General features: G+C 46.3%; 1 protein-coding gene across 2 annotated transcripts in view; it reads left to right on the top strand.

Annotated features, from left to right (window-relative positions):
• Positions 1 to 332: 332 nt before the first annotated feature.
• SLC6A4 (solute carrier family 6 member 4) overlaps positions 333 to 25,358 on the top strand; it is a 36,262-nt gene continuing 11,236 nt past the window's right edge. Inside the window, exons 1-11 of one of the 2 annotated variants that reach the window (XM_037809871.1) lie at positions 333 to 583; positions 14,555 to 15,009; positions 17,161 to 17,295; positions 17,811 to 18,030; positions 18,819 to 18,957; positions 19,644 to 19,778; positions 20,150 to 20,253; positions 21,356 to 21,483; positions 22,806 to 22,918; positions 23,571 to 23,702; positions 24,699 to 24,798. In XM_037809871.1, coding sequence (XP_037665799.1) covers positions 14,667 to 15,009; positions 17,161 to 17,295; positions 17,811 to 18,030; positions 18,819 to 18,957; positions 19,644 to 19,778; positions 20,150 to 20,253; positions 21,356 to 21,483; positions 22,806 to 22,918; positions 23,571 to 23,702; positions 24,699 to 24,798 — 1,549 coding nt within the window. In that variant the 5' untranslated portion in view covers positions 333 to 583; positions 14,555 to 14,666. Of the gene's footprint in view, positions 584 to 8,492; positions 8,592 to 14,554; positions 15,010 to 17,160; positions 17,296 to 17,810; positions 18,031 to 18,818; positions 18,958 to 19,643; positions 19,779 to 20,149; positions 20,254 to 21,355; positions 21,484 to 22,805; positions 22,919 to 23,570; positions 23,703 to 24,698; positions 24,799 to 25,358 lie in introns of those variants that run through there. The other variant, XM_037809872.1, reaches the window with a different exon arrangement.

Genomic DNA, 25,358 nt, shown 5'->3' with positions numbered 1-25,358 from the left:
CAGGAAAGATCGCTCTGGGACGTCACTGAGCAGAAACCTAAATAGAATTTGGGAAGCAAATTGTACACGAGGAACCGCACTCCTTGAATGCCAACCTCCCACCGCCGCAGGGATTCCTTCCTTCTTAGAACTGTTCTCCTAGTCAGTGTGAGTGTGTGTTTGCGCGCGTGTGCGTGGTTGTGCGCGCGCGTGTGTGTGTGTGCGCGCGCGCGCTGGGGGTCGTGCGCGCGGCCGTGGGTGAGGGCGCCGCCCCCGGGCCCGCGCCCCCTCCCCCGCCGCGCAGCCCCTCCCTGCAGCGCCCAGGGCACCCATGCAGACACCCACCCATCCAGAAGGAAAGCGGAGCCGCGGCGGAGGCAGCGAAACAAAGTTTATTCACCTCGAAGTGACGCAAAAATTCTTAAAGCGCTCTTTGGCGGCGGATATCTAGAGATCAGACCATGTGAGGGGCCGAGAGTACAAATACGCCCGCTCCGGCGCACGCTCCGGCAGAGGCAGCGTCCGCCCCCCAGTGCCTCGAGGGCGCGAGAGTCGCCCAGCCTCGGAGAGCCCCGGGACCAGACCCGCGACTGTTTCCCGGCAGGTGGGTCCGCTCTTCTTTTTGCTGCTAACCCGCACTTCTTTATAGAACTTCAGCTCGTGGGCGATCCCGAGAGAACTGTCAGCCCAGATCTGCTCTGGCCAACCGGTTGGAGAGGAGACGTGTGCGCGCCAGTGCGAGAGTTCCTTGCTCTCTGTCTTTTGCAACTCTCGGTTACAAATGTTGACAACATAAGGGCCAGAGGGAAAAGATGAAAGTTGAGGGAACGAGGGGATTTGGAGGGCTTCTTTCTCCATTGCGTGCAGGGGCTTTGTGTTGTCTGGAGTACCAGAGAAAGACCTTGTTAAGGGAAGTGCTGATCCTGAGCTTTGGTAGCAGTTGATTTAGTTTCAACCCCTGTTTTATGTTTGATCTTTATTTGCTGCAGCCCTATGCACGTGGTTTTATGCAAAGGCACTTCTGCAGAGAGGGTTCCAGTTTGCCTTTAAATTCCCAGATGTTTAGAGAAATCGCTGAGCGACACAAGTGGGACAAGTCTCCGTTCGCTTGGATTGTTTTCGGAGACGGAGATGTTGCACGCCCAGGCTCTTCACAGGCCATTCAGAATTTATGTGAAACTCAGACTCCAATGGGCTGTTTTACATGGTTGAAGTATGTAACCATCAGTTGCTTGAAAAATGTGTGCATTCAAATTTATTTCTGAAAAAGCTCACTGAAGCTAAAGAACACTACAAAGTGGATTTCCTTTTGCCCTGGATTCTTTGCATGTTGAAATGTTCTTTCCTAGATTGGTTCTAAAGAAGAGAGGAGTAGAATTTCTAGAGTCAGGCTTTACAAGGTCTTGTGTGCGTGTATTTTTATGATCAATTTTGTCTAGAAAAATGAACCAGGTCAGTGGATTAATTATGAGGCTGCTAGCTCTCATCCTAGTAAGACAAGATCAAATATTTAATGTTCTGCCTTCAGTTACATAGGAAAAACATTTAAGAAAGTGACACTGGGATCTGTGTTTAATGAAACAAGAGACCCCGGGGGAGGGGACATTAGTGCTTGGGCTTTTAAGAGTGAAGGAAAACATGCAGCTTTGACTCTCTGTCCCATTAGCTTTTGCTTGAAGTCGCTGATTCCCAAAGGTTCAAGCTTTCCTGACACAGACTCGGGTAGGGTGGCAGCTTTCAGCATGGATGAGAGGCAGTTTCTTCTGGGGCTTGTGCAATTTAAGCAAGCCTTTTGGGGGCATGACTTTTTCTTTTTCACTGAATCTGAATAAGAGCAGATTGAGACTGCTTCACAATTAATGAAAAATCCCCTCAAAACCTGGGTGATCCGTTTAGGACATTTCAGAGATGTAAGCACCGGTACAGATATTCAAACCCATTTCTTTCAGTCTCCTTGTTTAAGAAATATGTATACTAGGGCTGGGTGGCAGGGATAGGGGACAGAATCATGTTGAAATTTTAATGGAATCAGCAAGACATCAAAAATTCCTCTGGGGGATTTTTAGAGTCATCTGAGCATTTTGATTAAACTCGGAGAGGCATGTAGAAGTTTCACAAATGGCAAGGTGACTGTGGAATGGGGGTGCTCAACTGGAAGGGACTTAGGAGTGAATGTTGGGTTGTCCCTTACAAAGGACTTGAAAAAAAACAACACAAAACAAAAACAAACACCCTGTTCGAAGGCCCCTCCCCTCCCAGAAAAAACCACAGGTAATTCAGAAATTAAGCGAGTAACTGGTAGTTTCTTCTCCTTCATACTCGTCGAATGGCATAATTTGAGAGAACAGAGGGCTACCTGAAGAAGTTTAATTTTAATTTGACTTAATGAATCAACAGGAAATGGTCATGACTTGACTTTTTTCTAAAGACGCCTAGATGGCCAAAGGGAAAATTATGCAGCCATATTTTGGTTGTGAAGTAACTCATACCTTAGATTCCTGGTTGCACATCAGCTCCTCTGGGTCTCAGGGTTCTCTGTTTTAAATGCAGGGGATGGGACGGAGGGAGGGCTGTATAATGTGATGTCCAGGTCCCCTCCAATGCCTGTGACTATACCCCTAACCACTCAGCTTTAAGCAAACATATTTTGGTGCATCAAAATATGGCATCATTTTCATGGTGCATTTTGCACCAGCATTTGCCTGACTTTCTACCCAGAAGTTACCAGCAAATCAGGGTCCTCCAGGGTCACTCCAGGTTTCCTTCTAAGTTGGAGACTTTGCACACTCTGACAGGGGTCACAGTTGAGGCCCTGCGCCTCAACCATGTCCTGCCAACAGGTCCCTGAGTTCCCCGACCCCTCTGAGGTCCTTTGCAAGATGCCCAGGGTGGGGTGCGGTAGAAATGGTCTCCTGGCAGTACAAATTTGGCTGATTTTTGTTTCCGGTTGCTCGGGGCGGTGGGGGGGTGGGTTGCGGTCGGCTGCACTCTCCTGAGGGGTGCGGTGCCCCCTGCCCTGCACCCTGTTTCTCCATACCTGGGGCAGGTGATGCAGACTCACCCTGCTCTTGGGGTGAATCGGTTTCTAGGCTTAATGGTGCCAAATAGCACCTGAACAGAAAGCCCTGTCCTTGTTCTAGAAGGCACCAAGGTGGAAAATACATGAAACTAGCCTTTGAAAGAAACCTGGCATAAACGGTTTTTCCTGGGCAGAGAGCTGGGTTGCTCTTCCAGGGTGGGCTCTGAGACCCTCCCATATTTCTAGGCAGAGCTCCTGGCCCTGACCTGGGTCCAATTTAGAACTGTCCGGCTGTGAGGAATGTCCCAGGTCCTAGAGGCAGCCCCTTCGGCCTGACCTTCCTTAGCTCCTGGGGACTGGGAAGATGAATGCTCATTTACTGAATGTCAACAACACGCTTTAAAACTGAACAACTGTTTTTCCAGCCTGTGTCTAATGGGGTGACTAAATGAGTGGAGACAAGGCTGGTGTGAGGCAGTCTGACTGCCTTATAATTATTTTTTCTTTCCTTTGGCTCCCTTGGAACCCAGCAGCTGCTCCCCAGCTCCCACCCCAACCCTAGGCCAGGGGCAGCTGTTAAGGGGTATTTAAGCTGTAGGATTTTAAAAGCCAGAGCTGGATGGAATCTAGTGCTGGGCCACCATTAACCCCAGAAGCTCCTGGACTGCAAAGTGAGAGAGAAACCCCAGCAACATGGGGGTGCTGACTTCTCTGGGGCCAGCTCAGTGGCCAGGGTCCCGAGGCACTGACAAGTGACAGATGGCCTGGGGAAGGTCTCCTGGAAACCTGCGGCCCTGTTCTTTGCAAGCAATCAGAACCTGGTCATTATTTGAGGTGGGAGAGCAGAGGAGAGAGAGGGCTCGTGGCGGGGCCACATGTGGGCTGGGAGCACTGGGACTGGGGCCCAGGGCTGGATAGAACCCAGAGATCCGGACTGGGTAACTTGTGAGGGGCAGTCACTGGGTGTTTGCCTTCTTGTGTTTTTATGTCATCTTTCTGTGGGTATTCAAGAAAAAGGGATGTTTTATTTCCTTGGTTGCTGAACTGTGTGCATAGTTTATTTCCAAATGCTGAATAAAAATTAAATAAATGGAATTGTTTTCGGTAACTAAGGGATCACCCTAGGACTAGGGTGTGGCAGAACTGGTGGGGATTGCTCCAAACCCCAAACCTGGCTCGGGGAGGCTCCTTGTTCCAGCTCGCCCACGGCTGGCAGGGACAAGATCCAGACTCGAACTTGAGTTCTGTGCTCACATTTACTCTCCTGCTAACAGTGGATTTGTTGTTTTAAAAAGCTAATCAAATTGGCTGGCTCTTCCCTTGTTTCAGAGAGAAGGAGCTGGGCGGGGAGGAAGAGGGAGGGAAGGAGCTGGGTGGGGAGAGGGAGATATGCTATTTTGGACTCCCCACCACCAGGGAGGTCTGACTGAGGGATGTAGTGAGGGGGAGGAGGTTACTCGCCCAGTCTGAGAGCTAGAATTATTTTTCTCCCCCGATATTTTATTTTGAAAAATCGTGACTCAAAAGTCGCAGGAGTGGTCCAGTGAACCCTCACCCAGATTTGCCACATTTGCCATGCGTTTTCTCTGTAATCACACCTAATATTTGTATATGTAATTTTATATATGTAAATATGATTTGATATATTATGTAAAATAAATAGCAAGTCATATAATAATTATACTATATATATGTATACATAGACGGTGTTGATCTAGTTCTCAGATATGCCCCGAGATAATAGTATTGTATCAACGTTAGGTTTCCCAAGCGTGATATGGCACCATGGTTATGTAGGAAGATGTCCTTGTTCTTAGGAGACACACGCTGAAGTATCTGAGAGTTGCAGACCTCAAGACAATTCATCCCTAATACTTCAGCATGTGTCTCCTAAGAACGAGGACATCCTCCTACATAGCCGTCGTGCCATATCACGCTTGGGAAACTTAACGATACAATACTGTTATCCTGGGACATATCTGAGAACTAGATCAATACTGTCTATTGAGGAACTGATTTTTCATGAATGTCCCTAAATTGAGTAACCCACTGTGAAGCAAATTTCAGAACTTCTTGACCTAAGAGTAAAGACACCCCGAAAGCAACATGTAAATCACAAACATCTGTGTCTGACGAGGAAGGCCACACGTGACACTCCTACCCCAGCCCTCGTTCTCCAACAGCCAAGATCCCCACTACTCCCCCACTTCTATCCTCCCCCTACCCAGGGAAATGGGCCCAGTCCCCCCTTCCCTCTTCTTCACTGCTCACATTTTATCTAATTCCACTTCAAATCCCTCCCTTCTCCCCTTGGCTCTTCCTTCTGCCTTCCTCAGTTGTCACAGACAAATCTGTCTCATTTCACAACACCCTCTCCCCGGGTCTACTTTTCTTCTCTCTTGCCCCCCACTCCCTCTCTGGGCTCCCTTTGTGGGTCTAACTGTGTCTGTTTCATACAAAAGCAGTTTTAGTATTCTACCTGTTTTAAGGAAAAGAAAAGCTGTGTCTGGAAATTCTCCCATGTGTTTTAATCTTGATTTCTATGTATTTGAATAGATAAATAACAACACTGGTGTTTAGAAGATGTGAATGACATTCCTAACCCTGCTTAATCTTTCACAGCACCCATTTTGAGTTTCCCAAGTCTTTTTCAACGTTTAAACCTAGTACAGCAACAGAGTGAAACCAGATCCAGATTTATTTTCTGCAAAGAGTTGTAAGTTGCAAAGTTAAATGTAAAAAGGAATCGTGTCATCAACTTCTAAAGCTCTGAAAAGTGCTTAAAAGTGCTTCTGTGGAAGCATACAAGAGTCTCTCTCTACTTCCTTTCCTTTCATTCTTTTTTTTAACTGCAAATTTTACTGAGATATATTCACACACCATATAATCCATCCAAAGTATACAATCAATATTTCACAGTATGATCACCTAGTTGTACAATCATCACAATTTTAGAACATTTTTATTACTCCAAAAAGAACAATAACAGATTAAAAAAAAAAAAAAAAAGAAAACCCAAAACACTCCATCTTTTTGTTCTTAAATTCGAATTTCTTCTAGAACCAGAAAGGTTGCTTAATAATTAAAAAGCAACTTCTAATCAGTTTCATTGTCCTCGCTCCCACCATTTTGTAGTATTTAACATGCTGTTTTCTACAGTTTTCACTTTAAATGTTTTAGTATTTTATGGTTCAACAAGGATTTTGCAAATTAGTTTAGGAGGCTAACCACCATTTATAGCATTTATTTCTGTGGGTAGAAAATATATTCCAAGTTCCGAACACCCAACTCACAACGAACCTCTGGAACTCGGACCGTTGATGGGTGTGCCTGCCTGCGCTAGTTTCAAGGTCTAGAAGCACAACCTGGGCTCTTCTTTAGTCCCAGATGTGTCCGTCTCTTCCAGTCCATAGTTCATTAAAATGATAATTGCAGTGATCCTCCCTGCCCCCAAGGGGCACAGACAGCCCTTCAGATGAAAGAGGACAGACGCTGGGCAGAGCCCTGGAATGGGATCCGGATACCCTGTGACTTAACCCTAGTGAAGAAAGAGCAGTGGCCCACCTGCAGCTCAGACCTGCCAACACGGCAGCCCCCCATGCCCAGGAAACCGGAACCAGGCCCTCGGTGCTGGGAGCTGGGCAGTGCATTCACGCCTGTTAGCATGTGTTTGAACACAGAGAGCTGGGTAAGCGTGGCCCCTGCTTGCAGGCTAGTTGGAGGACACAAAGCAAATATACATAAAAAGATAACAAATGATACTGACTAATTGTACAGAGTAGAGAGAGATTATCCTAGGCTGGGGTGGTGAGAGGAAGCTTCACCAGCTGCCTGGGGGATGCAGGACAATTAGCAGACTCTCAGGTGCCGGGTGCAGCTGCACAAGGCGGGCTGAGGCCCAGGGAGACTGGAGGCCCCGTCCCAGCAGAGCACACGCTGCACCTGCTTGCGAAGGGCTCCCGAATGCCAGGGCCCTGAGCACGTGTGCTCCCAAGAAGTGCACGGGGCAAGACAACATGTAACACACAAGGTAGATGCACAAGAGATACGTGGTTCATCCTTGTCACTGGCAAAATGCTGAAGTGCAGCTCAGAGGGGGCGATTGAATGATGTGGCAGGAGAGAGCCAAGTGCTATCTGTGGCCCGCCTGCCCCTGCATCAGCTGGGGTGCTTGCTCAAAATGCAGATTCCTGGAGGCCAGCTCTGATCCCTTGAATTAGAATCTCTGAGAGCGGAGCCCAGGAATCTGCTGTTTCCCACGTGACTGTCTCCAAAGCACTGATTAAAAGGATCTCAAACTGTTCACTCATTAGGCTGTGGGCCACAGGTCACTCAGCCCTGTGGGCCTCGGTTTCCTGATGGGGTGTGAAGTAGAAAAGCTGAATGGGGTGCATATGTGTGGTGGTGGTAGTGGCTATCAACTCACTGTCATTTATTGATGCCTCTCATGTGCAGAATGCCGAGTTAAGCATTTGTCATACTTTAACATCCACAACAGCCTTCAGGAAGCAGGAATTTTAATGGTCTGCTTTTGCACATGAGGAAATTGAGGCTCAGAGAGGTTGAGTGACTTACCTGAAGTCACACAGCCCAATGGGTGGTGGAGCAAGGATTCTAACTCAGGCTTCTGAGACAGAAAGGACACGCAGAGAAGTATTAAATGACTCAGGAAAGTGGCTAGTCTAGGCTTGCTGTTTTGCTGAAAGCCAAGCTCACTGGAGGAGGGCAGATCAGGCCTGTCTATGCCAAACCCATTTCTTTGTATTAAAGTCAAAATAAATAATCCATTGTCCTTTAGATCAGCCTCTGGAGTGATCTTGACTCAGCCGCAAATCGCTCATCCTCTAGATTTTACACTCTGTGAGGAGAAAAGCTCCAGGCTGCCTTCTCCCAGGCAGGGAAAGTTCTGGGTAGAGACCCTTTTCCTTTTTCATGGTAACTGGCCCAAATGGCCCTAAGGATTCTATCCTATTTGATTTCTTCCCCCCAAATTAAATGGTCTGATTCTCTCATACAAAGAATCCTGTGGCCAGGGAGATGGCTGTGATAGTGAAGTTAATTTCTACGCTTCTACTCCAAAAACAAGCTGAATTTCTCTATCCCTTTCATTTATTTCATGAAGTCTCTATTTCATTTGAAAGACCGAGCAGGCATCCCTGTGGCCTAGGACCTAACGTCTTCTGCAGTGGGAGCCTGTGGACAATAACTGACTAACATCCAGCACCCTGTGACAGAAGCTGTGCACCGGCCACAAGAAGGAGACCTTTAAACCCTGAGGGCACCTTGAGAGCCAGAAACGTGAGGTGTCTAAGCATGCTGCAGCATTCAGCAGCAATCTTGAAAGAAGCACCAACCTCTCCATCCTTCAACAAACTGTGGTTGTTCCCAGCAGTCCTTCTAAGCCTTTTCAGATTTCAGCCTTGAACTGGGAGCCCCATGAGGGCAGGACCTGTCTCTCTGGATTCCGATGTGCCTCATGTGTAGTAGGCCCACAGAATACTTTTGCTGACTTAGCGCCTCTCCATGGCAGAGGGCCGAATTCAGTGTTTGCTGCGTTGGAGGCACCATGACTCTACGGTTCCTGTCATCCGTGGTGGGTGCCTTGGGAACTTTAGACTCCCTCTGAATAGACAATGCAATTTGCCACTTGGCTAAATAACCTGTAATTAATCTTATCTCGATGTTAGACCCATAATTCATGCTGGTTTTTTTGTTTTTGTTTTGATGTTGAAAGTGGAAATTGAATATCCTCAGAAAGGGACGCACTTTGGTCTTGACACTTGAAGTCAAAGTACAAATGTGCCGATGGGAGAAAAACAGACAAGCAGAGTCGCGGGCATTTCCAAAGGGCTGGGTGGTTTTATGACTAATCATTATAATTACATGCTTGTTCAGATACTGGTTCCCCTGGCTACAGAAACGGGGCTTGTGGAAAGAAGAATGGAAATTCAATCAGAAGTGTAAATAGAAACAACCCTTTTGCCAGTGGGGAGTGGAGTGAAGGGGCCCAGCCGTAGTGCCGAGAGGAAGCAGGACCTGAACAAAAAGTCAACCCAACCCGATGCCCGTGGGTGGCACCTCCGTGTGGCCCTTCATGTGGGGAGATGGGGATGGAGGCTTATGCGTGTCAGGTTGTCATCCCACAGTGGAGCGGGGTTAGCAGACCCACCTCAGCCCATCACCTCTCCATGCCAGGGACCACAGCACGTGTTCAAGATGCACAGGAAGGCTTCCAGGACTTTTGCTGAGAATGGAGAAACTCAAACGAAATATTGACCTCATTTGCAATCTTTCTATCCAGCAGGGTAAAAATATCTTTTAAAGAAAAAGGCTTTCAGAGAGCATTCTCAGAAACTAACCTTTTTAACAACTATTTCTTTCTTTTTTTTTAAATTTTATTTTGAAATAAATTCAGATTTACAGGAACAGTTGCAAAAACAATACAAACCCCATACACAGAACTCCAGCATTCCCCGACCCCCCTCCCCCAATACCCCGATCCACCACCTTTAACATCCCATCACACCACCATTTCTTTCTTTCCTTCCCTCCCTCCCTATCATCCATCATCTATTGCTCTGTCTTCTGAACATATGAGAGCAAGCTGCACACATACTTGAACAAACAATATAGTTCACATATACATTTCCCATGAACAAGAACATTCTTTTATGCAATCCCATTAAGCGCAGCTAAGAAGTTCAAGAAATTCAACATTGATACAAAGCTTACATTCTATATTTCCTTTTTTTTTTATGTCCCAACTGTGTCCCTTTGAGCCTCCTCTCCTCCATCCTCAGATCCCATCCAGGATCATCCTTCATTTAATTGTCATTATCTATTTAGACTTTTTTTTTTTTTTAATTGTGGAAACATATATTTCAGCCTAAATCTTCCCATTCCAACCCCTCCCTAGCATTCCATTAGTGGGATTAATCACATTTAGAATGAACAACTCTTATTTCTATATTCTTAGGCCAGCCTGCTCTCAAACATTGATATTTGCTGGTTATAGGAGAGAAAGTCGGTCAGTGCTCTGTAGAATCAGAAAAGTGGGGATAGAGTCTGGGACCCATCAGGCGGATCCTGCAAGAAGAAAGGCCCAGGCACGTGCCAGCCTTTCCCAGCTACCCTGACTGGTAACTGGGAGGAGAGGCAGAGGGGTGAGCTGAGGAAAAGGCCATGTGCATCTCCTGCCTATTTAGTGGTTTTGAGTGACTGTAACTTATCTGCACCCCAGGTTCTATAATCAGGGGTGGGGTGCAGTAGGAGAGCATCAGAAAGCAGAAGTAGGACAGAGAGAGGCAACATGAAGTCATGGCTGGGCTAACGGATGCTCTAAACAGGTGTTTCTTGTGACTCAGGCCATTTCAGCCTATTGACAATGTTTTAGAGTCCTAGAGGGATATTTCAGGAAACAAGATCTTTGTCATGGCTCAGAACAAAAATACAGAATAGTTTTATTATTCTCCCAGGAGCTACTCATTACAGTTGCCAAGAAGTCAAGACTGAATGCCTTGGGGGCTGAACCCCCAGGGACCCCAGAGAACACATGTTGCCTTGCCCCCGCAAAGTCCACCAGTCCACACATGTGTTTTCCATCCTCCCTGCAGGATGCCCCAAAGGGGAAAGTAAATGATATCAGGAACAAACCACTGGTGGGAGGGTGAGGCGTCACTGCTGTGGCTAAATGTTTATCCCCCTGGCAAAATGTATTGCTGCTGAGCTGAGCTGCCTTTCTCCTCTGAGAACCCTCCTGACTGAGTGGACAGGCTGGCGTTGGGTGATGTGGTTCCTTGAACTTCAGTTTAAATGAGAGGAAAACTGTGGTATCGATGCTAGGAAGGCATTCCTATAGAAAATTCTGGGTAAGATTTTGCAGATTTAAGAAGAAAGATCAAGGGACGAGAGGGCCCAGGTCATTGGCAGGCTCTCAGCTGGAAGCCTCTATCCCTACATTTGGTCTTCAGATTATTCAGTATTCAATGTGGAAAACATATCATTGGTGTAGACTGGAGGGAAGGGAGGGGCCTTCTTCAAACAGTACAGCCAGAGCCCACCAAACTCTTGCTCGATTCAGCTGTGTATTTAAATATATTGGCATTTTGTCATCTCTCTAGACAACAAAATGAACTCAAAAAAGTCCCTTGTCCCGAATAAATGGCTGGTTGTGGTAGATGAGAGGGTGTGCAGCTATTTTAAAAGCATATCAAGTCGAATTGAGGCCCCAAGGAAGGGGGGAAGTGGGGAAGGCTGGCAGTGGCAGGAAAGATGAGCAGAATGAGGACTTATTTGGTTCCTTTTTCTTTTTTTAAATTTTTATTCTAGTAACCTATATACAACCCAAATCAATTGATTTTTTGACAAAGGTGGAAAGACAATTTAAAGGAGAAATGACATCTTTTCAACAAACAGTGCAGGAACAATTGGATCCACATATAGAAAAGTGAACCTTGACCAGAATCTCACACCTTATACAAAAACCAACCCAAAATGGATCATAGATCTGAAGGTAAAACATGAAAGTATGAGATTGTTCGAAGGAAACACGGGGAAAAATCTGGAGCTCTCACATATTGCCGGTGGGAATGCACAGTGGTGAGGCCGTCCTAGAAAGCAGGCAGCTCCCTGTAAAGTTAAACATACACTTACCGTTGACCCAACAAGCCCAATCCTAGGCATTTCCTCCTGAGGAGTGAAAACTTATGTTCACACAAAACCTGGAAAGGTTTAAAGAGGCTCTGTTCATAGTCACCCAAACCTGGAAACAACAACATATCCTTCAAGGGGAAAATGAATAAACAAACCATGGCACATCCACTCCTCCTCGTGTTAAGGGATGAACATGCAGCAACTTGGATGAGCCTCAAAGGCACATGCTCAGTGAAAGAAGACAATCCCAGAAGGTCACATACTGTATGTTTCTATTTATATGACATTCTTGAAAATTTAAAACTAAAGTGCTGAAGAAAAGATCAGGGGTTGGACATAGGGAGGGGCGTGACTTCAAATCAATAGCACGATAGAGTTTTGGGGGCGACTGTTCTGTATCCTGATTGTGGTAATGGCTACACAAATCTATACATTTTTTTAACCAGCAGTTTTACTGAGATGTTTCTACATACCACACAGTCCATCCAAAGTGTATTACTAATGGCTTTCAGTATGATCACAGAGTTGTGCATTCATCAGCACAATCAATTTTAGAACATTTTCATTTCTTCATCAAGAAAAAACCCATACCCCTTAAAAGTCACCTCTCAATCCCTCTCTCCTTCCCTAGTCCTACATAACCACTAATCTAATTCTGTCTCTATAGATTTATTTATATTTACATTTTATATAAATGGAATCATACAATATGTAGTACTTTGTGTCTGGTTTCTTTCACCTAGCATAATGAGTTTTTTTAATTGTTTTTTTTTAAATTAGAGAAGTTGTAGGTTTACAAAAAAGTCATGTAAAAAATACAGTCTTCCCAAATACCCCCCTATTGTTGATTCTTTGCATTAATGTGTTACCTTTATTACAACTGATGAAAGACTATTGATAACTATAGTCCATAGTTTACATTAGGTGTATTTTTTCCCATATACCACCCTAATATTAACATCTTGTAATAGTGTCGTACATTTGTTATAATTCATGAAAGAACATTCTTATATTTGTACTATTAACCACAGCCCATCATCCACAACAGGGGTAACTCTGTTATACAGTCCCATGTTTTATCTTCTAACTCTCCTTCTAGTAACATACACGACCCAAAACTTCCCCTTTCAACCACCTTCCCCAACATAATTCAGTGCTATTAATGCCACAATAACGTGCTGCCATCATATTTGGTCACTCTTCGGCAGAAATTTGTATTTTCCTGAGTGGTGTTTGCATCCTTGGGCCAGGGTGGGGTGGGGTAGGCGGCCAGGCAGCAGGCTGGGGTAGAACCCCGGACACCAATCTCCCCTTCCTCTCTCTTACACACACACACACACACACACACACACACACACACACACACACAGAGTCTCCCTAGCTGCATAAGGCTGGTTTGTTTCTTATTACCTCAGGTATTTGGGGCACCAATCAATCCCTTTTAAAGTTTTATTTTCCACTTTACAGAAAAAAAGAACCCAACCAACACAAGACTCTAATTACTTACATCCCCTGGTGTTCCTGTCTAATCCTGGCCAATATTTATATACACAGTTATCTGCTACTTTGTGTTCTGATTTTTCACCCCCTGAGTTTTTGTCTAAACATTTCCATGCAGGGGTAGTTAACTTACCGTCACTGAAAGCTCCCAAATAGATAAGAGACATACACTTGCCATTTTTATTAGTTACCAATTCCTAACCGTCCTCCGACTATAGGGTTTGGAGGGTAAGTAGCACATCTTTGCATTTATGGACAGTGGCAGGGCTCTATCCCTGCTTTTTTCCTAAAAAAGATATAATGTGGTCTTGGCTTAATGGAAACAAGTTTCAACTCACAAAGTGTTTCAAGAGTTTGAAAAGTTCAGGCCCCAAAGAAACGAAGTTAGCTGGAAGGTCTTGGCTGCTTCCTACTTTATAACAAGTGGTAGGTGTAAAGTCCAAAAGGGCTCCGATTTCCACTCTGTTTGACACCTGGGACTCTACCCGGCCCACGGTAGTGGCAGGAAGGCGCTGCGGCCCATGCCCGGCCCTCCCGCAACGGTGTGCAGGGACAGACCCCAGCCTTGCCGCCCCGGGGGGCCTCGGGCTCTGCTCCCTGACTCTCCCAGCAGGGCCGCCAGGGGCCGCCGCCAGCTCCACGCAGCGGAATCTGCAGAATCACAGGTGGATTCCCCTCAGAGTTGCTGGGGAGGCTCCGGAAGAATGACTGTGAGTAGCAGTGCTGTTTAAGACCCAGGGGACATTCAGGGGCAAAATGGAACTGCCTGTTCAGTTTTCCAAGACTTGGGCTAAAGAAAGAGTAAAAAGTCCTCAGCTGAGGAGCTAGGGCTGATTCATAAAGAGTTGCCTTTGCACCTCTACCCTTTGCTCTTTTACTTTCTTGAAAGTATCAATAGCTTATTTAGAGTATGACTTTGGGTGTTTGGCTTAAATCTCCCAGAGGACCGTCCTTATCTATTATAGGCAGAAACTCCTCTATTTGTTACTGTTTTCCCCCGCACATCATCCAGGACAGGAAAGTGCTCTGTGAAGATTTGTTGAAGTTAGTCCTCTTCTTACATTCTTCTGTTACTGGTAAACTAGAGGGTAAGATTTTGGTCCCCTGAAGTGAAGTAAATGGGTTGCTCTTAGATAGAGCCTGTGGGAAACCTCAGTGATTTGCTATTTTGTTTAGCATGTTTTTTTTTTACTTTTCAAAGAACTAGATTGTGATTTGATGCTCTGTATAGGCTGAAACATTTAGTTGATTTTATTGACTCATAGCAAATAAGATGCCTTCATATATAACAGATGCATTTGTAATCTCATTAACTAATGTAGTTTAAGGTGTATAATGAATTAATTCCAAAAACAAGTAAAACGCCTAACTTTATTCTCCTTTCTCTCTGTGCCTTTCCAACAGGGCTCTCAACCCCGTTCATATAAAGATCTGAGGGGAACCACAAACACGAGGACCAAGAACTCGGTTCAGGTCCCCGGCAGATGGACATCAGTCTCCTCCACTACCCATCAGGATGGAGACCACGCCCTTAAATTCTCCAAAGGAGCCGTCAGCGTGTAAGAATGGAGAAGATTGCCAGGAAAATGGACTTCTGCAGAAGGGTGTCCCTGCCCCAGGGGATAAAGTGGATTCTGGCCAAATCTCCAATGGGTATTCAGCAGTTCAGGGCCCTGGAACAGGAGATGGCACCCGACACTCTGCCCCAGCAGCCACCACCACCCTAATGGCCGAGGTTCATCATGGGGAGCGGGAGACCTGGGGCAAGAAGGTGGATTTCCTCCTGTCAGTCATTGGCTATGCTGTGGACCTGGGCAATGTGTGGCGCTTTCCCTACATATGTTACCAGAATGGAGGAGGTCAGTATCCTGGGTGCAAACTGAGGCATGGCTCATAGGTCTCCTGGGAGGTCAGAAGAGCCACATCTTTCTGACTTGTTAAACTGCAAAGAGTCTGGGAACATGGTTGCTTAGACTCTCAAGCTAGTCTAAAAGATCCTCAGAAAGCCAAAAAGCTTAGATCAGCATGTCTGAGGCTCTTTGGTTATGAAGTTGGATGAAAGCTCTCCCAAACCTGAGCTCGCCAGGTCTCCATCGTCCTTAGTGCTTCATTTGCAGCAGGGCCCCTCTCCTGATCTGTACCTTATCCAAGCTCGCCCTCCACCGAGACAGAAGTGAGGGAGGGAATGGCCTTCAGAGCTGTGCTCAGCTCTTTCACTCCTGGTGGCAGGTTCTCCTTGGAAGAGTCATCAAGAGGGATTAGATCTGGACAAGGGAAGATTGGGAGGTGGCCCCCAAGTCCCAGACCCACCTGGGCCTGAGGACCTGTGTGAGGTCAGAAGAGGGCATCAGCTTAGGTCCAGAGTCTTAAGTTACCAGTCTGGGCATGATCCAAAACTGAACCTAGCCACAGCATAAAATTATTGCCAACCCCAAATCATGCATGGATATCCCTTCTATCTCATACAAAAGTGTTGGATTTTTGAGGCCAGATACCCTGTACCCCTCAAAGCATTGAGAGCCATTAGCTCTAGAATATCAAATATGGTAGCTGACTGTAGGCATGAATATGTGAGCCCTGCAGAAAGTAGAGCATGAGAGAAAAGTGAGACAGGCCTCTGTGTTGACACTGGATTTGTTATCAGAATAGGAAAAGAACCAGGGATGGGAATCAAATCAGTCAGTATTTCTTTTGACAGGGGATCTGGCTATAGATTTGCAGGGCAGCTAAGAAGAGGTTTGGGAGGATAATCCATTTGTGTCATCCTCACTTTTTCCATGTCCTGATACAGAGTTGCCTGGATTTGCTGCATCTTTTAAGGACCTCTGTCTGTGCAGCTGCAAAGAATTCCAGATGGGTTAGGGAAGAAACCCAGGGCTTCTTGCCTGGGAGGAGAGAAAGTTGTAATCACCTTATCTCCAGCCTGCCAGTACTCATCTTTGAGCATTATATAAGGGGCTGAGTTGCTGGTGACAATTCCCCTACACTAATTTCCTTGTGCAAAGTCGGTCAAGCAAACCCTTTGGACAAAGGCCACCATGAAACACAGTAAGGTTCTTATTCTCAGGCCACATTTACCCAGTATGATTTTGTTAGGTGGGACCTTTCTAATTTGCACTGAGTTCAGGTTTCTATTCAAAGCACTTATGGTAGGGAAAGTTATCAGGGAAAATCACAGCTGACCTACCCTTTGGGCTAAGATTCAGGCTGCAGGGGAGCTCACCTCAGCTTGGCATTTACAAATTCAGCCTCAGCCACGCAGCACCATGAGATCCAGGAGGCATCTGCATGGCAATGTAGCAGCAGCTCTGCACCGATCATTTTGTGAAAAGCTCCCCTTTTCAGCCACACCTGTGAAGGTGACTCGTGAGAGATAATTCTGGATCGCTGGAATTACAGAGATATAGCCAAAAATCAATAACCAACTGTCTGGGCTACGGATAGTATTGATTCACAAAGACCCTAATTCAGAGATTGTAGCTGTTGCAGCTGGCCGGTCCCTTGCAGGTGATCTGTTCCATCTGCCCCGAACACTGCTCCGTTTACTAATTACATCAGAATCACTTGGGGAGCTTGGAAAAAACTCGTGTTTCACCACCCATATCTGGAGATTCTGTTTCCAGAGGTTTGGGGTGGCTCCAGGAATCCACAAGAGTTTGTGTTTTAAGCTCACCAGTGATTCTGGCATGTGTCAGTTCTCAATCCTGTCGATTTATAGGGGAGGAAATTGGAGCTCAGGGGAGGAAAATGGCCCAGAACCCTACAGGCAGTTAGTCATGGAGCTTTTACTGATGCCTGGTTTTGACTCCCAAACCCAGCTCTAGCTGTGAAGCTCCAATATTCCTCCTTCTGGTAAAGCACTAAGACCAGGGAGTGTGTTTAAAGCCATTCAGCACTGGGTGACTTTGGGATGCTCTCTGGTTCTCCATGTGACTCCTTGTGCCCAGATCCGGTGGGCTGGGCTGGAACACATGTGGGCTGGGAGTGAAATGGTCTTTCCTCTGCCTCAGGGGCATTCCTGCTCCCCTACACCATCATGGCCATTTTTGGGGGGATCCCTCTCTTCTACATGGAGCTTGCTCTGGGTCAGTACCACAGAAATGGATGCATCTCAATATGGAGGAAAATCTGCCCGATTTTCAAAGGTAACTGAAGGGCTTGGGTGGGCGGGGGAGAGGGGCTTCCCAGGGAAGTGGTGATTTCCACCAATGCGTGGGAAGCTGGGGCCCTTTCCTGGAATCAGTTAGATCTTAGGCATCTCTGGAAAATAACTTTAGTAATTTAAGTTTTTGGCTGCTCAAGTGGTGTAAACTTGTTAAAGGGAAACAAAATAAGTGACAATTAAAAGCAAACTAAGTAATTAGTTTTTTAAAAATTGTATTATTTACATAAAATACAATAAATAAAATTTAAAATAAATAATAAAAATTTAAAAGTGTTAATAGCACATGTATACATTCTCTAAAACATGGAACCTTGCAGATGCATGTAAGTAATCTACTGGATTGCCCCTTTCCCGCCGTCTCCCGGCGTCCTTGGGGAATGAAATGAGTGGCCATGCCCGCTTTCACCTTCACCTGGCCACGGTGCCCTCCAGTGCTGTTTAGGTCTTTGACTGTCTTCCCCTGAACTTGTCCTCTCACCTGCCCCCACTGCCCAGGGATCGGTTACGCCATCTGCATCATCGCCTTCTACATCGCCTCCTACTACAACACCATCATGGCCTGGGCCCTCTACTACCTCCTCTCCTCCTTCACGGGCCAGCTGCCCTGGACCAGCTGCAAGAACTCCTGGAACACAGGCAACTGCACCAACTACTTCTCTGAGGACAACGTCACCTGGACTCTCCACTCCACGTCCCCTGCTGAAGAGTTTTACACGTAAGTGCATGTAAGTGCGGGGGTGGCACGTCAGGGCAGGTCACATCCCTAGCATTTGGCTTCCGAGGAGGGAGGCAGCAGGCAGGGGCTTTTCCTCCCCCTCCCACTGATTCCTGAGAGGTGCGGCTAGCAGGATGGGGATGGATGAGAGTAGGGGGTGGCAGGGCTGGCCCTGGCAGGAGTTGGCGTTGGGAGACTCTGCCTTGAGGACTCCTTAGCCTGGCCCTTCTGGGTCTCTCCCCTCCTTTCTGATGTCCCTGACATACCTGGACAAATGCCTCCCTTCACTTTCCAAAATTACTGCCCTGCATCAAAACAGTCCTTCTTCCCAGGTGCTCCTCTCAGCCACTTGCCAAGGCAGCAAAGCATCTGACAAACCACTTCAAATAGTTTATGGTTTAATATGCTGACTTTGTAAGTGGTTGTGTGCCTTTCAGAAGAAGGGAGTATCCTTTAATGCTGGAATTTCAGGCAGTGTGGCAGCCTGGAGAGAGCTGCTGGAGTAGCCCAGTGTCACATGTACAAATCTTCATGCTAGGCCTAGTTGGTGACAGGGTTGGGCCCCTCCCAGGAAAGGAGACTTGGCTCTTCCCAGAGTCAGTCAGTTGACTGTGCCTCAACAGGATGGGCAGGGCCAATCCCAGCTCTGCCTAAGGCTCACTGACCACCTGGTGGTCCTTGTGGGGCAGTGTCCATGTTTTTCTCCTGCCATCCTCTTAGAGATGTCACAGATTATATGTTCAAGTCACCGTTCAGACCCTCTCATGGGCCTCTCTCTTTCACCCCAGGCGCCATGTCTTGCAGATCCACCGGTCTAAGGGTCTCCAGGACCTGGGGGGCATCAGCTGGCAGCTTACCCTCTGCATCATGCTGATCTTCACTGTTATCTACTTCAGCATCTGGAAAGGTGTCAAAACATCTGGCAAGGTGAGGAGGACTCTGACTGCTGACCCAGGTCTGCCAAGGAGCTCCACAGGGTCTCAAATGCAGGCCCCAGTAGTCTGGATGGCCAAAGGCAAGGGAACAACCATAGTTTCCTTCAATGCCAAGCCTGCTCCATGATTCTCAATCTCTCCTCACCTAATCTATAAGAAAATTCTGGAAATGGGCCAATCCCAAGAGTCATTAAATGATTTTTTTTACCCAAAATTCCTTTAACCCATTGGTAAGTACCACAATTAATCATAGTGACAGTAGTTTACTGAAAACCCATCATAGACCAAATTCAGTGCATTATATACACTGGCTAACTTTATTGTCTCCTGCTAGGTATTTTCCCCATTTTACAGATGTGGAACAGACTTAGAGATAGCTGGCAATGGCCAAGCTGTGAATCAAATCCCTGTCAGTCTGATTCTAAAGTTTGTGATCTTTTCTGCCCCACCATCTTGCCTCCTAAAGTTACAGAGAAAAGAGACTGAATGTCCTTTCTTGGAGATCTTCAAAAATAAAAGAAATAGTATGCTTGAAAGTGGTTAAAATGGGAAATTTAATTTTATATTTATGTTACCACAACTAAAAAAAGAAAGTCACAGACACCCATTTGCTGTCCTCCTGCCCTGTCCCTGGGATGGCACAGTGAGAACCTGCATTTCTGCTTTCCTTTCTTCCAGGTGGTGTGGGTGACAGCCACGTTCCCTTATATCATCCTTTCTATCCTGCTGGTGCGGGGGGCCACTCTCCCTGGAGCCTGGAGGGGGGTTGTCTTCTACCTGAAACCCAACTGGCAGAAACTCCTGGAGACAGGGGTAAGATGATGAGGGAAAAGGTATGGGCCTGTCTTGTCATTTTACTTACTGAAGCTAGTCCTCCTCCAAATAGGACAGTAAGGGACAACTGAAATTTGTTTTCCATGTGCTAGCGTGTCTGCTTTAAGTAGAAATACAAGTATAAAAAATACAGTTGAGGTCAGAGGGTTGGTTTATGATGAGATGATAGGAAGGGGAATCACATTTGTTTGCATGTGATATGCAATGAGCCTGGAAAGCTGTTTTTATTTTTTTTTCCGGTTCCTCTGCACGTGGCCACGTGGAGCCACAAGAGGCACTGGCCTTGCTGATGCCCAGCCTCGGCTTGGGCTCGTCCCCTTGCCCCATCTCTTACCTCTGCTGTGTTCCAGGTGTGGGTTGATGCTGCAGCTCAGATCTTCTTCTCTCTTGGCCCTGGCTTTGGGGTCCTCCTGGCTTTTGCTAGCTACAACAAATTCAACAACAACTGTTATCAGTGAGTATCTGGGATCCCCCAAGCAGAGACTGGAAGTGGGCCGAGCGGAAGTCAGCTAGTCTGGAGGAAGGCTACAGGATGGAGTCCATGGCCTCAGGCCCGGCTGGGCTCGGCTGCGATGAGACTGTCCCCTCGGGGGCACCTCAGTCCCTGACCAGTTCGCCCTTGGCCAGCGAGGCCCAGGCCTCTCACATTTTGTGTAATGTATCTATACACAACATAAATTTCCCATTTTAACTACTTTCAAGTATACAGTTTGGTGAAAGTCCCTGTATATTTTTTAAAAAGCAATTAAAAAAAATCCAAACAAGCTTTACAAAAATTGCAATGTACGTTCAGTGTTTAAATTTAACTAGTTAATGTGTTTAATCAAAAATTATGTGATTTTCTTTATGGAGGCATACACAAAGTATAATGATTGAACTATTTTGACTGACACAAAATGCTGATTTTTGTGGCAAAATCTCATTTCAGAATTTTTGACAAAACAGGGAGTGTTACCCCAGTGATGGTTTAAATATCACTCATCATCTTTAGACCAAACCTTATTTTCATGGTCTACCATAGATGGAAATGTCCAGCAATCTAATTGTGCTATTTATAAGATAATTACATGATTTAAGGGAAGAAAAAGAGAGAGGAATTCATGTGCTTGGGCGATGTGGCCTTGTATTGGGACACCAGCCTGAAGTCATATGGTGAGGTCTTTTAAAAGTGTCAGGGTATCTCTGTGGCAGTCTTGTGGCTTCATGTGCAGATAAAAGTCTAAACCTGAGGCCCCACTCTGACTCAGGCCCCACTTTGGAGCAAGCCTAGTTTGAAATTGAGAGGTCTGAGCTGTGCTTTTTGTAACAGGACTGTCTCTTCAAGCAACCCCTGACTGCTCTTTTCCCCTTGCCACGCGTGGTGGTAACAGCAGCTTGTGCTCCAAGCCTGATCTGACCCGTTGGAGAGGCCGGGCTCTGGGGGAAGGGGAGGGACACAGGGCAGACCCGGAGGCCCTCTGAGCTCAGCCTGCTCACCAAGGCAGGGCAGGCACAGATGGACAACCGTAGACTCCTGACCTCGGAAATGTCTCAGCCGTCTTGGTTTTCCACTCCAGAGACGCCCTGGTGACCAGTGTGGTGAACTGCATGACGAGCTTCGTGTCAGGATTTGTCATCTTCACGGTGCTTGGGTACATGGCCGAGATGAGGAGTGAAGATGTGTCTGAGGTGGCCAGAGATGCAGGTGGGACCTGGGGTTCTTGCTCCTACTGAATTCCTTTGAGTTGGTCTGGCCTGGGTTACTCTTTGCTGCTCTTTGGACCTTTACAACTATCTATACTTTGAGTTATTTTTAAATGTTCCTTTTCAAATTTTCAGAGGTTTTAGAGAAACCGACTGCCCTGGAGATCTCAACCTTGTCCATACATGTGGGCTGTGGCAGGGATGGGGCAGCTCCCTCAGCTCCCAGTAACTGGGACCTTGAATATACTTGGGCTTGGAAATATGACTTGGAGGATTGTTTTAAAACCAGTGGGTTTGGGTCCTGTGTCTAGGTGACCAAGTCTAGTAAGCAAATGATTAGTAACACCTAGAACTTCCCCTTATAGAAAAATGTAGCTGACATTGCCAGTCTGCTGTTTAATGAGATTTTCATGGAAAAAGAAAAAACAACAACAGATGTTGAAAAAGAGGTGATGAGATCCAATGAATGGAGTCCCAAGGCTTTCTTTTTCTTTTTCCTTTCCTTTCCTTTCCTTTCCTTTCCTTTTCTCTTCTCTTCTCTTCTCTTCTCTTCTCTTCTCTTCTCTTCTCTCTTCTCTTCTCTTTTCTTTCCTTTCCTTTTTTCTTCTCTTTTCTCTTTTCTTTTCTTTTTTCTCTTCTCTCTTCTCTTCTCTTCTCTTTTTTCTTTTCTTTTCTTTTCCATTGAGCTATATGCACATACCATATAATCCATCCAAAGTGCCAGGGCTTTCTTGCTAACTTACTATGAGTCTTTGGTCTTATGGGGTTCTCTGATCACCCCTGTACCCCAGTGGAGGGCACTCCAAGCTAGCTCACGAGAGGTTGGGGACACATTCCTCACACAACCAAAAGGGACTTCAGAATAGTGGGGTATCTTTATTCCAAGGCCTGTGTCACTACTGAAATCAATTTAACAGTTCCTACTATTCTGAAGCTAAAGATATCAGAGAGGGCTATGTGTTGTGGAATTTTAGAGATATAAATCCTGGTCCCCCCCAAATCATTGATTTGTTATATAGTAGAAATTATTATTCTTGGATGCAGCTTTGCTAGCCTTCCAGTCTTGGGTTTGTTTCCATCCTCTGTGCTGGTATAAGGCATGTACTTTTCCAGGTGGATACCATTCCCTCCCAGCCTCCCAGGTGTTGGGATGGCCAGGTAAGACGAGTGGAGTGTGAGGAAGCATTTGGTATGTGTCAAAGCCTGACATGCATGTGAGGTATTGTGATAAGAGCTGTAATTGTTGGTGTGGCTGTTTTCCTCCACGACATCTTAGGAGAACAGCTGTCGGAGACCACCCCCTTGTCTTTCCCTCTGTCTCAGGCCCCAGTCTCCTCTTCATCACATATGCAGAAGCCATAGCCAATATGCCAGCCTCCACATTCTTTGCCATCATCTTCTTCCTGATGTTAATCACACTAGGCTTAGACAGCACGGTGAGTGAATGGGGAAGGAAATGGGCCCTGGGGAGGACAGAAAGGAGGAGGATACTGTGCCCACTCCCTCCGATCCTGTCCATCCTGGGAAATGCTGGATGCTCCTTCCTGGTGCCCCTGCTCCCCTACCAGCCCCCCATTCACCCCTTAGCACTCACCGCTCTCTAATATAATAGAGAGTCATTATTGCGATAATGTGGGTAAAGAGCCTGGCACTGGACAACAGCGCACTGTCCTTTGAACAGATGGTGACACCTAAAGGCCAGGGCGTGGTCACTCTTGTGCCCTGCCAGCTCAGCAGCTTGTAGCTATGATCATGGAGCGAGTCTCAGCCTTGAATTGGCCCTTCTAGGACAATCAAACTCTTCCCAAGACCTTTAGACACCTCACAAATAGAAGTTCTGTCCATGCGCTACGTTTTCTTTCCTGGATTTCCTTGGTGATGGGTTCTAAATGACAGTGTAAATAGAGAAATATACTTCCAGGTGTTTTCATGGGCAGTGAGTAGGGGGATCTGGTTATGTTCAGCTTGACGGGTCACTCCACAATTCTACAGTCCCTGAGTGATGCCCTCCCTTCCTCCTGGTCACTGACCTAGAAGGTAGCAGACTCATTGCAAAGCCTCCACTGTAACCGTTTGTGTGTCCCTCAGTTTGCAGGCTTGGAGGGGGTGATCACAGCTGTGCTGGATGAGTTCCCACACATCTGGGCAAAGCGCCGGGAGTGGTTTGTGCTTGGCGTGGTCATTACCTGCTTCTTTGGATCCCTGATCACCCTGACTTTTGTGAGTATCACAGTCTTCAGCTTTGAGATGGCTTCCCCTGGGGCAACATAACTCTATGAGAAGCTGTGCCTTTCCTTCCATCTCATACAGTGCCCTGGCTTTAGGGCCAAAGAAAGGAGGGACATCACAACCATTAAAATTTGTCATCAAGGATAAGAAGAAACATCTCTGGCAGCATCTCCTTGTAGAATCTGTGTATGGTATCTGGAGGCTCTCGGCACTTCACAGGAGATCCAACTAGATTTCAGTCTCGACAGAATATCTGGACAAAAGCCAGGCTTTGCTTTTCTAGTCTATTTCTGCTCCTGAGGGCTGCTTTCATGGGAATATTGCCCTAGTATACAGGGCATCTGGAGGCTGGCATCTTGCATTTGTAATGATGTCACTTTGCCTCTTCCAGAGAACTTTCAATGGCAAAGAAGCCAGTCCTTCTCTGGCTATTTTTTTTTTTTTTTTTTTTAAGTAGCTGAGGCCAATACTGTAAAGCATGTTCCAGGCAGCACCCACGGGCCTCCTCAGCTTTGTGTCCTCCCAACTGAGGGCAGACTTACAGCTAGCTATCTTCAAGGAATGACCCCAACAGTGCAGGATCTTCTATAGGATGGCAGGTGGGGGGGCTGAGTTAGGCACAAGGGTAGTGAGTTGGAACAGACCATTGTGTTCTGTGTATCTAGTATCATGAACCCTCCCAGTTTCAGTCTTTTGAGACAGAGATTCCACAGGGTAGAGAACACCATAGGTGTGCAGTAAATAGAGGAAAATTCAAAATAGTGCCCATTTGGGGTTTGTCTCTTAAAGCTTAGTGGGGAGAGGAAACAAATAAGAGAGTGTTCCTTGGGGTGGGAAAAGGCATCAGAGGGAGTGGAGTCAGGCCTGCACTGCAGAGGCCTTTCCCGGAGGCAGGCTCTGGGATACTTCTATTAGGTCTGAGGTGGGGATGTTTCAGAATTATCCTGGTAAGGAGGGCCCTCACCCAGGTTCCCTTCTTCTTTGCAGGGAGGGGCCTACGTGGTGAAGCTGCTGGAGGAGTATGCCACGGGGCCCGCCGTCCTGACTGTCGCGCTTATTGAAGCAGTTGCCGTGTCTTGGTTTTATGGTAAGGTGCCTGCCTTCAGGCAGCCCGTAGCCACAGAATGGAGAAGGGCTGGTTTCATTAAAGGCAAGTAGGGCCAGATTACAAAACATGACCTGGTAGGCCTGTGAAATAATCTCAGCTGATTGCCTTCTTCAGAAATAGATCGTGTTCCCTCTGCACTCTGTGAAATGAATTGCCCACACTCTTTTTTTTTAAAATTCAGTATTGAGATATATTCACATACCATACAGTCATCCACAGTGTACAATCAATTGTTCACAGTACCATCATATAGTTGTACATTCATCATCACAATTTTTGAACATTTTCCTTACTCCAAAAAATAAAAAAATAAAAATAAGAATAAAAATAAAAGTAAAAAGAATACCCAAAGCATTCCATTCCCCTCATCCCACCTTATTTTTCATTTGATTTTTGTCCCCATTTTCCTACTCATCTGTCCATACACTGAATAAAGGGAGTGTGAGCTACAAAGTTTTCACAATCACAGTCACACCATGTAAGCTACACAGTTACATAAGAATCAAGGCTACTGGGTTGCAGTTCAACAGTTTCAGGTA

Source organism: Choloepus didactylus, chromosome 18 (genome assembly GCF_015220235.1).
Source record: "Choloepus didactylus isolate mChoDid1 chromosome 18, mChoDid1.pri, whole genome shotgun sequence".
Lineage (NCBI taxonomy): Eukaryota > Metazoa > Chordata > Mammalia > Pilosa > Megalonychidae > Choloepus > Choloepus didactylus.
This window is presented reverse-complemented; position numbering and strand designations above follow the sequence as displayed.